Consider the following 16,065-nt stretch of genomic DNA (forward strand, 5'->3'; position numbering starts at 1 on the left):
GTTGCATTGTGGTAAACTGTGGTCAATGGCATGAGACAAAGTATATGTGAAATGCTATATGGAAAGTGAATTTGCTCTGTAAGTATTCACCCAAATCACAATTAAAAAAAAAGAAAAGATGTGAACAGATTTCAAAGGGCCACTTGAGGGGGCAAAGTATTGTAATGAAATGGCAAAGACCTGGAGATGGAAAATCAAAGCAGAAGAACACACTTGGCATTTCTCATGCTGAAAGAAATTTCAGAAAAATTCAAGCTCTGAGTTGCAATACTGAAGGATTCTAATGGCAAAATATTGAACAATGCAGGAAGCATCAAAAGAAGATGGAAGGAATACACAGAATCATTGTACCTAAAAGAATTGGTGAATGGTCACCCATTTCAGGAGGCAGCATATGATCAAGAACCAATGGTATTGAAGGAAGAAGTCCAAGCTGCACTAAAGGAATGGGCAAAAAACAAGGCTATAGGAATTGATAGAATACCCATTGAGATATTTCACCAGATGGTTTCAGTGCTAAAGGCGCTCACTTGTTTATGCCAAGAAATTTGGAAGACAGCTAGCTATCCAACTGACTGGAAAAAGTCCATATCTGTGCCAAGAGTAAAGAAAGATGATCCTACAGAATATGGAAATTATCGAAAAATGTCATTAATATCACACTCAAGTAAAATTTTGCTGAAGATAATTCAAAAACAGTTGCAGGAGTACATTGACAGCAACCTGCCAGAAATTCAATCCAGATTCAGAAGAAGACGTGGAAGGAGGGTATCATTGCTGATGTCAGATGGATCTTGGCTGAAAGCAAAGAATAGCAGAAGGATGTTTACTTGTGTTTTATTGACTATGCAGAGGCATTAGACTGTGTGAATCATAGCAAAGTATGGATAACATGGCAAAGAGTGAGGATTCCAGAGCACTTAATTATGCTCATGAAGAACCTCTGTATAGGCCAAGAAAGAGGGTGTTGTTCAAACAGAGCAAGGGGGTACTGCATAGTTTAAAATCAGAAAGGATGTGTGTCAGATCCTTTCACCATGCTTATTCAATCTGCATGCAGAGCAAATAGCCAAGAAGCTGGAGTATATGAAGAAGAATGTAGCATCAGTATTGGAGGAAGATTCAATTAACAACCTCTGTCTACTTCTGTAGTGATACTGCCTTGGCAACCCAAGGAGGGGTTGCTATGAGTCGGGGCTAACTCGATGGCACATAACAACAACATATGCAGATGACACAACCTTGCTTACTGAAAGTGAAAAGGACTTGAAGCACTTATTGATGAAGATCAAAAGCTAGAGCCTTCAGTATAGATTACACCTTAACATAAAGAAAACAAAAATTCTCACACCTGGACCAATAAGCAATGTCTTGATAAATGAAGAAAAGATTGAAGTTGTCAAGGATTTCATTTTACTTGGATCCACAATCAATGTCCATGGAAGAAATCAGATGATGTATTGCACTAGGCAAGTCTGCCCCCAAAAAATCTTTGAAGTGTTTAAGAGCAAAGCTGTCACTTTGAAGACTAAGGTGCCTGACCCAAGCCATGGTATTTTCAATACCTTCATATCCATGTGAAAGCTGGACAGTGAATAAGTAAAACTGCAAGAAGAATTGATGCTTTTGAATTGTGATGTTAGAGAGACGAACATTGAAGGTACCATGCACTGCCAGGAGAATGAACATATTTGTCTTCGAGGAAGTACACCCACAACGTTCTTTAGAAGCAAGAATGGCCAGACTTCATCTTTCATACTTTGGTCATGTTGTCAGAAGGGACCAGTCCCTGGAGCAAAATATCATGCTGGGTAAAGTAGAGAGTCAGTGAAAAAGAGGAAGACCCTCAATGAGATGAATTGATATAGTTGGCCTCAAGCATAGCAGTGATTATGAGGATGGTGCAGGACTGGAGAGTGTTTCATTCTGTTGTATATAGGGTTGCTGTGAGTTGGAACTAACTCAGTGGCACCTAGCCACAATAACAACTTCTTCAATTAAATAAATAAATGAATAAATTGTGTTTTATTCATAGAATGGAATTCTGTGTAGCAATGAAAATCAATAAACTACAACTATATGCAATAACTTAATCTCACATACTTCATCTTGACTCTAAGAAGCCACACACAACAACGTACATGCTAATGATTTCATTTTTATAAAATTCAAAGCAGGGAAAACTAATATATGATGACAGAAGTCAGGATAGTAGTTATCTTTGGAGAAAAGGGAGGGGGTATTGACTGGGAATAGGTAAAAGAGGGATGGGGGCTTCCAAGATGGGGATAATAGCATCTTTTCTGATCTGAGTGGTGGTTACATGGTTGTGTTCACTTTGGGAAAGAACATCAAATTGTACATTTGATTAATACAATTTGTTGTACATGTGGTATACTTCAATCAAAAATAAAACATAGCAAACACACAGATACAAAGCAGACCAGAAGGAATTATGCCATGAAACTAAGAATATTTATTTCTGTGTAATGGATGTGACTTTGGGTAATGTATATGTGTATTTTTTAATCTGTTTTTTTACTTTTATAATTATAAGGGAAATCTTTATTCATAAATATCGAAACCTTAACGTTCATTGGCTAGTTAATATCACTTGTAGCCCTGGAAGGCCATCATATGACTAGCGTACATTTAAGAAAAGTATGTCATTTTCTTTCTTCCTTAATTAGGCCCTAAAAAGTACCTTGGGATTTCCATTGATTCGATTTGAAGATGCTGTGATTAATCTGGATCCATTTACTCGGGTACATCCCTATGAGACTAAGGAGTTTATCATCAATGATATCCTCAAACATTTCCAGGAGGTGAGCTTTGGAGACAAATGTTGTGGCTGGTGCATAAGCAGAATGTGCTTGTTTTTGTTGTTTGGGATTTTTGATTACTAAAAAATTACTATTGAGAACCCAGTATAACATTTCATCTCTTGTTTGTTGCGTTTGGGTTCAGATCACATCCCATGAAGCCCATAAACATCATGAAAATCTTGAAACAGTGCAGTTGACCCATGAGCTCTTAGTGTCATTCCTCAGAATTTGGCTCAGAGGCTTCTACTGGATTAGTCATAACTCTTAATGGTTTGATTGATGCTTTAATGATAACATAAAATAATGTGAGCACTATTTTTCAGCCATAGGCCTACTTTCAGCAAGCACACCAATGTTTTAGAGCCTATGAGAGTCTACTTTTGAATTGAAATTGAAAATTTTTTGTATCAAGTTGTACGTTTTCCATTTTGTATTTATTATCCAGATTGCAAAGACCAAAATAAAAAGCCTTGATCTTCAATGAATAGAAAGGTCAAGATGATATGAAATTTATTAGCTGTCTAAGTTATAGTACATCCTATTCTTTTTCCCTCTTCCCATCCTTCTTTCCTCCCTCCCCTCTTCCCTTCCAGCCTTCTTAATGTTTCTACCTAATTATAAGGAGAGTAACAAAGCAGATATCCCCGGAACCTGGAATTAGGCAATGGTGGTATAAAAACATTGGAGGGTTGCTTAATGAATATGCCTATATCCTGTTTATGCTCCCAACTCCTGCCCCTCCACAGCTTATAGGGGGAACTGCAAATCTCCCTCCCTCTCTCATTGTCCTTTTAAAATTCTTCTCCTTTTGATTAATTCTGTTTGTAGGAATGATGAGAAGGAAGATATGATATAATACTAATATTTATAAAGAATCTTACCTGCTTCTTAGCCATTTTTATTTTCAATGGCTTTGAAGAGCATCTCTAAGAGTACTGAAAGCCATCTGTGGGATATACGTATTGGGAGAAGTTTAGGTGGACCCCATGAAAGAGTAGGAGATTATTTTGTAGTTGGCAACGATTTAAAAAAGGAGCCCTGGTGGTACAGTGATTAAGCACTTGGCTGATAACCGAAAGGTAAGCAGTTCAAAACCACCAGTTGCGCCACAAGAGAAAGTTATAATAGTTTGCTTCTGTAAAGATTGCAGCCTTGGAAACCCTATGGGGGCAGTTGTGTTCTGTTCTATAGGGTCAGTGTGAGTCGGAATTGACTCGACAGCAACAGGTTTGGTTTTTGTGGGAAAGGATTAAAAGGTTAATTGTTAGTGGTGGTGAGAATGGAAGACAAGATTGATCGCTAACATTTTTGCTTGGGACTGGTCTACAGATCCAAACAGATGCTGATTTTTTTTCTCTTTATTTCATCTGACAGGAACTCCTCAGCCAGGCAGCTCGTATCCTAGGATCTGTGGATTTTCTTGGCAATCCCATGGGGCTTTTGAATGATGTTTCTGAAGGGGTTACTGGACTGATAAAGTATGGAAATGTTGGGGGCCTAATCAGAAATGTTACACATGGAGTATCAAACTCTGCTGCCAAGGTAAGAAAATAGAGGGGCAGTCCACTACAATTAACTTCACAAGTCCTCTATCACTGTAAGTTCTTTCATAGTTAATAGATTGGGAGAAATTACATTCATGGCCTTCCCTTCTTTGCCCACATGCCCTGACTTTCCCTCACCTGCCAGAACCTGTCCACAGGTCCATTGAGTTCCTCTCTGCAACATCCCTTCTTCCACCTTCTGTATTACCACTGCCTTAGTCCAGGCTCTAATTGTCTCTTACCTTAGCCACTGACCCCTTGGAAGTCATTGCATCTTTACACCACCACCCAAATGAACTTCCTTGTTATAAAATAGCATTTGATTATGCCATTTCCCTGCTGCCTAAACTCTACCAGTCATTCCCCCAGCCTTGAGGAGAAAGTCCAAACTAAATATGGCCTTCTGTGGTGAAGTAGCCCTGGAAGTCATCTAAACCCAGCAGTAGACAGATGGGGTATAATACTAAGATAAGACCTCTTAGCTCCGGTGGACATCTTACTAGTCTGCAGTTTCTTTTCTGGCAGAATCTGATTTTAGTTGTGAGGCTAAAGGTGAAAGAATCAGTTGAAAGATAATTGCTATTTGACATCATATAGAAAGCCTGTAGATAGTCTACTTTCCTCCTCTTCCTTTCAACTTGACAAACTTTTCTTATAGAGAATGACTTGTTCGCTGTAGAGAATTTGTTGTAGTGAGATCATAGGTGTAGCTGTAACTGTGGGTCACAAGTGTGTGAAAGAAACTTTTTTTTTTAACCATAAAGAGGCTTTTATGATGCTACATAGGAATTTATCTTGAAGAGTAGGTAAGTAAGTAGATGATTAAATAACATTTCTATTTTGCATGATACTCTTTTTTTTTTTTTTTAATTGTGATTTGGGTGAAAGTTTACAGAGCAAATTCACTTTCCATACAGCAGCTCACATACACTTTGTCTCATGACATTGTCTGCAATTTCCCACAATGCAACAGCTCCCCTCTCATTTCCTCCCCATATTCACCTCTTCCTTGTGTCCTTCCCTCCAATGCACTCCTGCCCCCCCAAGCTGTCTCCCTATACATATACAGCCCTTCTATTCTCCCATGATTGATCTCTCCAAGGAGTGTATCTACCTAATGTAAATATTCAGGGCATGTGCCTCTCTTTCGTTTGGCTGGAAGCCACAGGAGTAGGTTCAATTCCAGACCTAAAGGGCAGCTAGGGGCCATAGTGTCAGTGGTTCCATCAGGCTCTTATCAGACCAGCAAACGTGGTCCTTTTTTTTTTTTTTTTTTTTGCATGATATTCTTACTGATAGATAGTGTGGTGGTTATGTTTTTGTGTCAACTTGGCTGGGCCTGGTTGAGTGGCTGCGCAGCTGGTGGTAGTTATTCCCCATGATGGGACTGGCAGTCAACTCCATGATGGGATCTACTACAGGCAGCTGAGTAGCTGCTTTGGGTATGTGATCTGCTTCCTGTATATAAGGAGAAGCCTTGGGAATGGTCTCTAGCCTTTGGCACGCTTGGACCCTGCATGTAGCTGTGTCATTGTTCAGCAGTCTGCCATGCTCTGCTGACCTTGGGACTTACAATGGACTTAAATTAATGGCCTGCCGTGTGGTTTGGTAACATCAGGACTGTACCTTTTTTTACTTGTCAACCTTAGGTTTGTCAGCCTCAGCATCCAGCAGCTGTCTGGGTGAAGAAATGCCTCTAGCTCCAGTGGGCTGGGAGCAGGAGGCAGAGCCAGACTCCAATATTGAGGGGCTTTCATCCAGCCCCTACCGCCTCCAAATTGTAAATAAACTCCTGTTTGTTAAGGCCATCCCATTTGTGGTATATTCTTGTCAAAGTGGCACTGGGTAACTAGAACAGATAGTATGTGAAAGCTAGGAATTTTTTCCTGTTTTCCCAGCTATTTGATAGAGATGACAGTTCTTTAGTCAGATCAATTTCTTTAGTACTGTGGCCACAGTTTTATTGAAACAGACCAATAAACTTCGTTGCTGTTTGGTGCATGGTTGGCTCATAATAGGCAAAATTTGTAAAGATTACAGCCTTGGAAATCTTATAATGCAGTTCTACTCTGTTCTATAGGGTCACTGTGAGTCAGAATTGACTCTATGGCAGTGAGGTATTTTGGATTTAAGTCCTCTATAATGAGAATTCTACTCTTGGTGTGGTGGGGGGTCTAAGCTAATCAGTGTTGGAGTCACAGGCTGCTACTGAGGGGAATTGCTATATAATTTATTTTGATACCAAGAACCCTAGCTGTATGATAAAAATTAGTCTATATATCTTTAAGATGAGAAAGCAAAGAAAATTACCACTTCACATTGGAAATGGTAGTTGAATCTATCAACTAAATACCCATTCAGGTCATCTATGATTAGGCAGGTATGTGGTTGGGGTTAAAGAGCTCCATTTCTTGTAGTTTTGTGGGTTGAAATCAGACCTTCAGATTTGCTTTGGGGGAATGTTTTATTTGCTTTTCTGTGTACACAGAGGAGTTTAAGGAAGTACAAATGACCACAATAATCAACTGTTGGCCTGTGGAACATATTGCTTTAAAGAGTACCTGAGTTCCAGGGATTAAAGAGAGGGGTCAGAGAAAAAGACAGTAGAACAGCATCTGACTGAGCACCCAGCTGCACTTTGCTACAAAGATCACACTAGGCTTTAACTTTGGTTTGATGGGCTTTGGATGGGGTGAGGAGGCTCCATCAAGCTCTTGAAGTTAATAAAAATATAGTATGTACGTATATTTTTCTGGGGTGAGGGTTGGAAGTTTTTATTGGGTTCTCAGAGAGGCTTAGTCCCCTCAAATCATAAACCATTATTGGGGGAGATAGAGTTGTGCACTGAGAGGAGTTTGGGGCTGGTAGTCAGAATAAAAAAACAAACCAAACTCACTGTCGTCAAGTCAGTGACGACAGCCGACTCATAGCGACCCCTCCTTGGGTTTCCGAGACAGTATCACTATGGAAGTAGATTGTCCAACCTTCCTTCCGAGGAGTGGCTGGTGGGTTTGAACTGCTAGCCTTCTGGTTAGCAGTCAAATGCCTTAGGTACTACGCTACCAGAGTTCCCCAGGTTCTAATCGCATTCCTCCATTTAAATAATTTTTTTCTCTGCTGATGTTAATAGTTTTTTTAAATTTTATTTATACGTTTTGTTTTAATCTATAAAGTAGTGATGGCAATTCCTCTTGTCCCCTGACCTGAGGGCAAAAGAGAGGAAGTGTGTGAAAATATAGTACGAAGTTAAAAATTAATCCATTCTGTCACATGAGAATGTAATAGACTTGTAGGTCTCAGTCCTGTGTGGACAGATTTTGTAATATTCACAGAACATTTTTAATTTCAGGTTTCTCATCATAATCACTCCTGGAATTTCTCTTTTAATTTTTATCTGTTATTTATTTAATATTAGCCTCAAGGGAATGGAAGTAGGAAATAACCCATGCCTTTTTATCCCATTTCTTTTCTCTTGCAAAAAAAACCCCAAAGCTGTTGCTGTTGAGTTCTGACTTATAATAATCCTATAGAACAGAGTAGAACTGTCCCATAGCATTTTCAGGATGGTAATCTTTATAGGGGCAGACTATTACATCTTTTTACTGTGGAGCAGCTGGTGGGTTTGAACCACTAACCTTTTGGTTAGTGCCCAAATGCTTCATCACTGTTCATTGTCCCCAACCCCCCAAAGTCAGTTTATGGATTCCAGATCTAAGGTGATATGATTTAAACATTAGCCTTCAAGTTGGGGCATCTATCCCATGATCCGCTGCCTGGATCTTGGCAGAATAACTAGCCCTAACCAATAAGGAGTCGTTATGAGTCAGGTCCAACTCGACAGCACATAACAATGGCAAGTGTTATTAACCTAACCTCAGAGATCTAATCCCATTCCTGAGGCCGAAGCAAGATGAGTGCTCCTGGAATCCTTTCTAGGAATGCGATTTCTTTAAAAAGGACAGGATTTCAAATTCTAAAACCCTGTCAGAGGAAAGCTTTCTCTCTGCAGCATGAATGGCAGAAAATACACTTTCTCCTACTTGTGCCCTTTGACCTCTTTCAAAGCCAGAGCTTTGGGGAGACTTTCTATTCAACAAATTCCTTCTCTTATGTAGACTCTAATTTCCCTCATATCTGTGATTATTATGTAACATTTTCATATACTTAAAGGAAAATTATATAGCTTTTCTCAAAAGAATAAAAATTCTTTTTAAACTAAGAAAACATAGCATGTTAATAAGACAGCAAACGATTCCATTCTCTTTCTGCCGTGTAGCAACTCAGTGTTTGTTATACACAGCTGTCACCTGGTCTTCCTAAGGGAAGACATCCAACAACTTACTTAATTTCTTCCAGCAAAAGAGAAGGCCACATTTGATTATCACTAATGGAAACTGTGTGTATTCCTCTCATCTTCTTTTACTGCTTCCTTCATCATTCAATTTTTTGACCATAGACTCATGGCTTGAATTTTTCTTCAGTGCTTTCAGCTTGAGAAATGCTGAGTGAATTCTTTCCTTTTGGTTTTCTAACTCCAGGTCTTTGCATATTTCATTATAATATTTTACTTAGTCTTCTCTAGCTGCTCTTTGAAATCCCCTGTTCACCTCTTTTACTTCATCCTTTCTTCCTTTCACTTTAGCCACTCCACACTCAAAAACATGTTTCAGAGTGTCTTCTGACATTCATTTTGGTCTTTTCTGTCTTTTTAATGATGTTTTACTTTCTTCAGGTATGATGTCATTGATGTCATCCCATAATTCATCTGGTCTTTGGTTATTAGTCTGGTCATATCTATTCAGAAAAATGACCAAATCTGTTTTGGAAGAAGTACAGCCAGAATTCTCCTTAGTAGTGAAGATAGTGAGACTTCTTCATCTTGCTTACTTTGGACATGTTTTCAGAAGGGACCAGTCCCTGGAGAAGGACATCATGCTTGGTAGAGGGTCTGTGAAAAAGAGGAAGAGCCTCAATGACATGGATTGACACAGTGGCTACAACAATGGGCTCAAACATAGCAACCATTGTGAGGATGGTGCAGGACCAGGCAGTGTTTGGTTCTGTTGCGTATAAGGTTGCTATGAGTTGGAACCAAATCAACAGCCCCTAATGATGACAACAATGGAACCTCTGCACTGTTTTACTTTCCATCCCTCCTTTTCTGTCTTTACCAAGTCAATATAGCATGCTTTTGATCCTAGGTGCTTTTTTGATCCCAGGCATATTTTGACTCTATGTTTATGAATACATTTATTTGAATAATTTTCCCATTGTTTTAGGTGAAATTATTTTCATCAATATCAGTTGTTCATGGAAACTTGGATTTAGTGTTCATTATTTGCTACATATTATTTACTGATAATTTTGCAGTTATGTGGTCAGTTTTATTTCGTTCTCTTTTATTTTATTGCATTTATTTTAATTAAGCCCAAACTTCCAGATCAAATTCTGAAAATCTGAATATTTTTTCAAGAAGATATGATTCTTCTGTTAAATTTTAGTTAATACATTTTATTCTATGTAGTTTAACCATTGTTTTATTATTTTACATCAATTATGTTTGTTATAGATTGGATAAAAATTTATTAATTTTTTATTTATTAATTTTCTTGGCACAGAGGGAATTAGTAAGACAAAGATGTAGAAACGGTCAAAATGTCATGCTTCATTATGGAACACATACTAATTTATATACATGTCTTGAATACTTGCTGTTTGTTAAGCCTTGTCATAGACCCTTTATATAGGTTATCTCTATTTTGCAAATCACAAAATTAGAGAAGTTAGGTAAATTTTTCAAAGTTCCCCAACTAGAAGTGGCAGTGATGGATTTGAAACCAATTCTTAAGGCTAAAGTCCATGTCTTTTTCCTACATGGTATTTTTCCTTTGTGTGTGTAAGGCTTTATTTCAGATACTCAGAGAATATTAAAAAAATAATAATAATAATAATTACTGCTACCTTCTTACCAGAAGCTTATTATTTGACATCCAAAGAGGAAAGACCTCAATGAGATGGATTGACATAGTGGCTGTAGCAACGGGCTCAAACATGATAACAACTGTGGGGATGGCACAGGATTAAGCATTACTTCGTTCTGTTAAACATGGGGGTCACTATGGGTCAGAACTGACTCAGCATCTAACAGCAACAAAATTATTTGACATCAGTTTGTTAGCTGGCAAGATGACTATCACCTGTGTCACTGAGCAGGCTTTCAAGAAACAGTGATGTTCATGGTCATTTTTGTGTTAGTTTTAGTCACAACCATTACCACCTCCTTTGCAGGCAGTGAGAAGCTTGGAAAACCTGGTCAGTAGATAGGATAGGCATTCTAGTCCTATTATATAATGGAGAGATCAAGGCCCAGAGAAGTGAGGCAGCTTTCCCCAGATCAGTCAGCTTGTCACTGCAGAGCAGAGCCAGGACTAGACCCTTCTGCACTAGCCTCAGAATTCTCAATTTTAGTCACATTTTTGAAATATCACTAACTACTACATTTATTCTAGCCATTCCTCTATGTATTAGAAAAATAAAAACAATAACAAGAAAAGCGAAAAATAAAGAAAAAGGCCCATCTTGTTGCAGAGTGAACATTGATGGCTTTTAGGAAAACTGTGGAAGATGGGGTAAATCTACTTCCGTAGTGACACTGCCTCGGAAACCCAAGGAGGGGTCGCTATGAGTTGCGTCCGATTCGAGGGCACGTAACAACAACAACAACATCTGAAGATAAATGCAAGCAAGTTATAGAGAAAGTAAGAGACAGAGATGCAAAGACACATGGCGTTTGAGAGAAAAAGAAAGAAATTTAGATAGTGCAGTGGAAAACCTAGCTGGGACTTCAGATAATATTTTGTTCCATTTCTTTGGCCTCTGTGTGGGACAGCAATATGTGGATAAGCCACTTCCCTTCCAAGAGAACCTTTCATAGGCCGTTTGTGCCCAAGAATTCAGATGTGGGATGTGACAGCAGTCCAGTGAAGCTGACTTCCCTGTCCCTACATCCAGAGATGCTCAGCCAGCGCTGCCCTTAGCCACCCTCCAGACCATACAGACCAGACCGTGACCTTGTTGAGGGCTTACGGGTCCATCTGCCTTTTGTTTAAGAAACAGCATTTGTTTGTGTGTGTTTTGCAAGCAGTGCATTTATAAGGCTGAAACAAGACTAAAAGCACTGTTTATTCAAGGCGAAAGTTTTGTCTTCACACAAAAGAATGCACTCAGTGAGTGCCTGCCTGAATTCTAAAGGGGAAAGAGCAATTTATAGCTCGTATCTGTTTTTGTCATTATGTATGACTGCTCCATTTTATAGTTGAGCCGATTATCCCCATAATAGCTTTTCCATGTACCTATAAGCAAGTAATAGGTGAATGACTTCTTACAAGCATTGGGGTTTTAGTGTATTTAAGTTGGCACACAACTTTTAGTTAAATAAAATTCACTTCAGACAGTGATCTGTCCCTTGGAGAATGTAGGTTTTCTATTCTTAAAAATATCTTGATCCTAAATAAGTCACCTGAGGGATTTCTTTTCCAGTCAAGAGGCGGTACCTTCAAGTTGTTGTATATAGAGAGATGATTCAAATTCTTGGCACCAGTTTTTGTTTTATTTTCCTCTGATAACCTTGAATACTAAAACAATCCTCTTATTCTGAGCTCTTTTCAGTTAGAGGCAAATTTTAGATGCCAAATGGCCCATTCTGTCTTGGACAAATCTCAAATATCTGTGAGGATCAGAAGTATGAACTGGGGGGTGCAACAGGTTTGAGAATTACAAAACAAAAAAACCCAAACCCCCTGACTTTGAGTCAGATCTGACTCAGAGTGACTCCTCCTTGGGTTTTCAAGTCAGTATCATACAGAAGTAGATTTTCCAACCTTCCTTTTGAGAAGTGGCTGGTGGGTTTGAACCACCAGCCTTCTGGTTAGCAGTCAAGTGCCTTAGGCACTATGCCACTAGAACTCCCTGAATCTTTATGGAAGTAGATTGCCCAGTCTTACTTCTGCAGGGTGGCTGATGGGTTTGAACCACCAACCTTCTGGTTAGCAGTCAGATGCCTTAGGCCCTATGCTGCCAGACCTCCTTTGAGAATTACAAGAGTGGCCAAAATTCACAACATTAGCAGCCTTGTTAAATAAGGTTGAGCTTCTCTCCCTGCTTCCACCCAAATCAAGCAGCCCAGTTGCCTGATGTAAGGTAGTGGGCACAACCTCACCATGGGAGTCCTATTATGGGGACCAGAAAGATTGGGAAAGTTCAAAACTTGTTTTCATTTTCTGATTGTATTTTAGTTAAAAATCAGATCCTTAAATTATCTTAGACCTGAACATCTCATGTTTCAGAGGAATTCACTTTGTCTTCCAAAACTGCACTGTATGTGGTGGGAAAGTATGTTCACTTGCTAAATTGAAAAGACGGAATATATTTGTGTCCCCCCAAAGAGTAGTGGTTTTCTGCCCTAGTGTAAACATGGTTACTAAAAGAATGTTCAAGCCTTCTTAGGTTGGCTGGCTACTCCCAGGGCTCAACCCTTTTCTGCATTTCAATATTCTTCATATTAGTAGTTGGCCTTTCTTGAAAAGGTGAGATGAACCGTAATGCAGTTTTATAAACATCTGAGGGACAAATCAAATTCTAGTTCTTGATGGTAAAAAGCCAAGACGCTCTGTTGAGAAGATTCTTTCTATTTTCCTTTAGTTCTTTCTTCTCTGTAATTATTTTTATAAATCTCTTTTCATTTTGAAGAAAAGCTAAGTCCAAGTGTTTTCTTGGAAAAAGAGGGAATTCTTTGGTTATGTGGGTAATATAGCTATCATTTATGGAGTAACTATTGTGTGTCAAATACTGGGCTAGGAACTTTACACATATTCTTATTCCTTTTTCACATCCAACAATCTAGGGAAGGAAGTAGTATCCCCTTTCTGCAAATGAGACTCAGAATGGTCAGTTAACTTGCCTGAGGTTGCCTAGTGAGTTCTGGAGCCAGTAGGTTTTTTTTTTTTTTTTTTTTTTTAAAGTTAATTTGGAGGTATCCCTCTCTAAAGCCTGTATTTTTGTCCTTCACACAGGAGCTTTTAGATGCTAAATGACAAGCCATTGGAAAAACATCTTTTAAAGATGAAGCCCAAGCCGTTTTCCATTCATTTTCAACTTTAACTCCTCTAGTGGGCCTTGACACTTTCCACTGGTAATTTCTAGGCTTTCTGAATTAATCTTTACTAACTGGAATTCCCTAATCTAGTACAAAAGGATTAAAATAGTGAAAAAGGATTGAAAGAGTTTGCTTTAGCAAAAAAGAAAATACATGACTCAAAAGCATTTGACTGAACTGACTCTACTTTCTCAGATACCTGATGTGCCTGATCAAGCTGTATTCAAATTCAGACGGAGATTTACAGCAGCTGGGCCTTCTCTTCTGCTCTGTGAGGGATAGACCAGAGCCTTGGACCAGTTCAGTGTGTGGTGTATCTGTAATCTTCACACTTTGCCAGTAGCCATCTCCTCTAAAATTCTGTATGTAATTATAATTTCTTTAAGCCATTTCCTGAACTTTGCTACTTGAAGCATTCCTAAGCAATTAGGATGCCATTTAAAAATAATATTTGGTTTCCAGTTTATATGAAGTTAGGGTGAGTTGGCCTTCCCATTGCCAATTGACATCAGAGAATAAGCGAATTATTCCCAGTCATCCTTCACTTTCCTTGGTCTCATCTCACTTGGTCTGTAATATGGATTCTTAGATTTTATAGAGACTTTTTTTTTCTCATTTGAGTTCTAGCAGCAGATTGGCTTTCAGATGCTTAGTGATACCATTGTTCAAGTAAAGAAGAAGATGGAGAACATTGGGAATAGTTTGTTGTTCCTAAAAGTTGTAAGGTTAGTTCTATTGATTAATTTGATGGTTTGCTTCTTAGAGGGAAGGATATATAAGATGAATTTATTAGGATTTAATCATTCCTTATTGAAATACTACTACTACTTTATATTTGTCTGACTTTTTAATGCTGACAGAGCATTTCTATATCTTTGATCTTTCCTGTAAGCCTGAAACCAGGCATGTGTTATCATCATTAGTACTGATTTTTTTAAAAAAATTTTTTATTTTAAGAGTTAGTTTTACTTTTAACATTATGTGTAATCATTACTACTGTTTTGCAAATGAAGCAGCTGAGGCATTTGACTGCTAACCAGCAGGCTGGTGGTTCAAACCCACCTGCCACCCCTCAGAGGGAAGGTTAGGCAATCTACTTCCATAGTGATACCTCCTCGGAAACCCAAGGAGGGGTTGCTGTGAGTCAGATCCAACTCAATGGCTGTTGAGTTTGTTTTTTTTTGTTTTAAGATGGCCAAACAGACAGTAATGTTGTTGTTAGGTGCCAGTGAGTTGTCTCTGACTCATAGTGAGCCTATGCACAGCAGAATAAAATACCGCCTGTGCCAGCTCCACAATCCCTGCTACTCTTGAGCCCATCTCTACAGCCACTGTGTCAGTCCATCTCATTGAGGGCCTTCCACTCTTTTGTTGACCCTCCTCCTCACCAAGCATGACATCCTTCTCCAGAGAATGGTCCCTTCTGACAACATGACCAAAGCAGGTGAGATGAAGTCTGGCCATTCTCTCTTCCAAGGAGCATTCCGGCTGTACTTCCTCCAGGACAGATTTGCTAGTTCTTTTAGCAGTCCATGGTACTTTTGGTATTCTTTGCCAGCACCACAACTCAAAAACATCAATTCTTCTTTGGTCTTCCGTATTCATTGTCCAGCTCTCACATGCATATGAGGCGATTGAAAATATCATGGCTTGTGTCAGGTGCACCTTAGTCCTCAAAGAGACATCCTTGCTCCTCAGCACTTGAAAGAGGTCCTTTGCAGCTGATTTGCCTGGTGTCCTATGACATCTGATGCCCTGACTGTGCTTCCGTTGGCAATGATCATAGAACCAAGTCATATGAAATCTTTGACAACTTTAGTCTTTTCTCCATTTATCATGATGCTGCTTATTGGTCCCGTTGTGAAGATTTTTGTTTTCTTTATATTGAGATGCAATCCATACTGCAGACTGTAGTCTTCAATCTTCATCAGTAAGTGTTTCAAGTCATCCTCACTTTCAGCTAGCAAAGTTGTGTTGTCTGCATAATGTAGGTTGTTCAAATGTTTCTTCCTCCAATCTTGATGCCACGTTCTTCTTCATATAGTCCAGCTTCTCAGATTACTTGTTCAGCATATAGATTGAATAAGTGTGGTGAAAGGACACAACCCTAATACACTCCCTTCTTGATTTTAAACCATGCAGTGTTCCCTTGTTCTGTTCACATGACAACCTCCTGGTCTATGTATGGGTTCCTACTGAGTACAATTAAGTGTTCTGGAATTCCCATTCTTCTCAATGTTATCCATAATTTTTTATGATACACACAATCAAATGCTTTTGCATAGTCAGTAAAACACAACTAAACATCTTTCTGGTATTCTTTGCTTTGAGCCAAGATCCATCTGACATCAGCAGTTATATCCCTTGTTCCACGTCCTCTTCTGAATCCAGCCTGCACCTCTGGAAGTTCTCTGTCAGTATACTGCTGCAACCATTTTTGAATTATCTTCAGTAAGATTTTACTTGCATATGATATTAATGATATTTTTCGATAATTTCAGCATTCTGTGGGATCACCTTTCTTTGGAATGGGTACAAATAT

The 16,065-nt window shown here is 38.9% G+C and overlaps 1 protein-coding gene across 1 annotated transcript in view; it reads left to right on the plus strand.

The window, feature by feature from the left end:
- Window positions 1–16,065, plus strand: part of VPS13D (vacuolar protein sorting 13 homolog D) — a 435,877-nt gene that overhangs the window by 294,675 nt on the left and 125,137 nt on the right. The window contains exons 63-64 of the mRNA XM_007942672.2: window positions 2,691–2,825; window positions 4,200–4,367. Of these exons, the coding sequence (XP_007940863.1) occupies window positions 2,691–2,825; window positions 4,200–4,367 (303 nt within the window). The remainder of the gene's footprint in view (window positions 1–2,690; window positions 2,826–4,199; window positions 4,368–16,065) is intronic.

The sequence above is a fragment of the Orycteropus afer genome, unplaced genomic scaffold (genome assembly GCF_000298275.1).
Source record: "Orycteropus afer afer isolate SDZICR_OR568_19922 unplaced genomic scaffold, OryAfe1.0 scaffold00094, whole genome shotgun sequence".
Classification (NCBI taxonomy): domain Eukaryota; kingdom Metazoa; phylum Chordata; class Mammalia; order Tubulidentata; family Orycteropodidae; genus Orycteropus; species Orycteropus afer.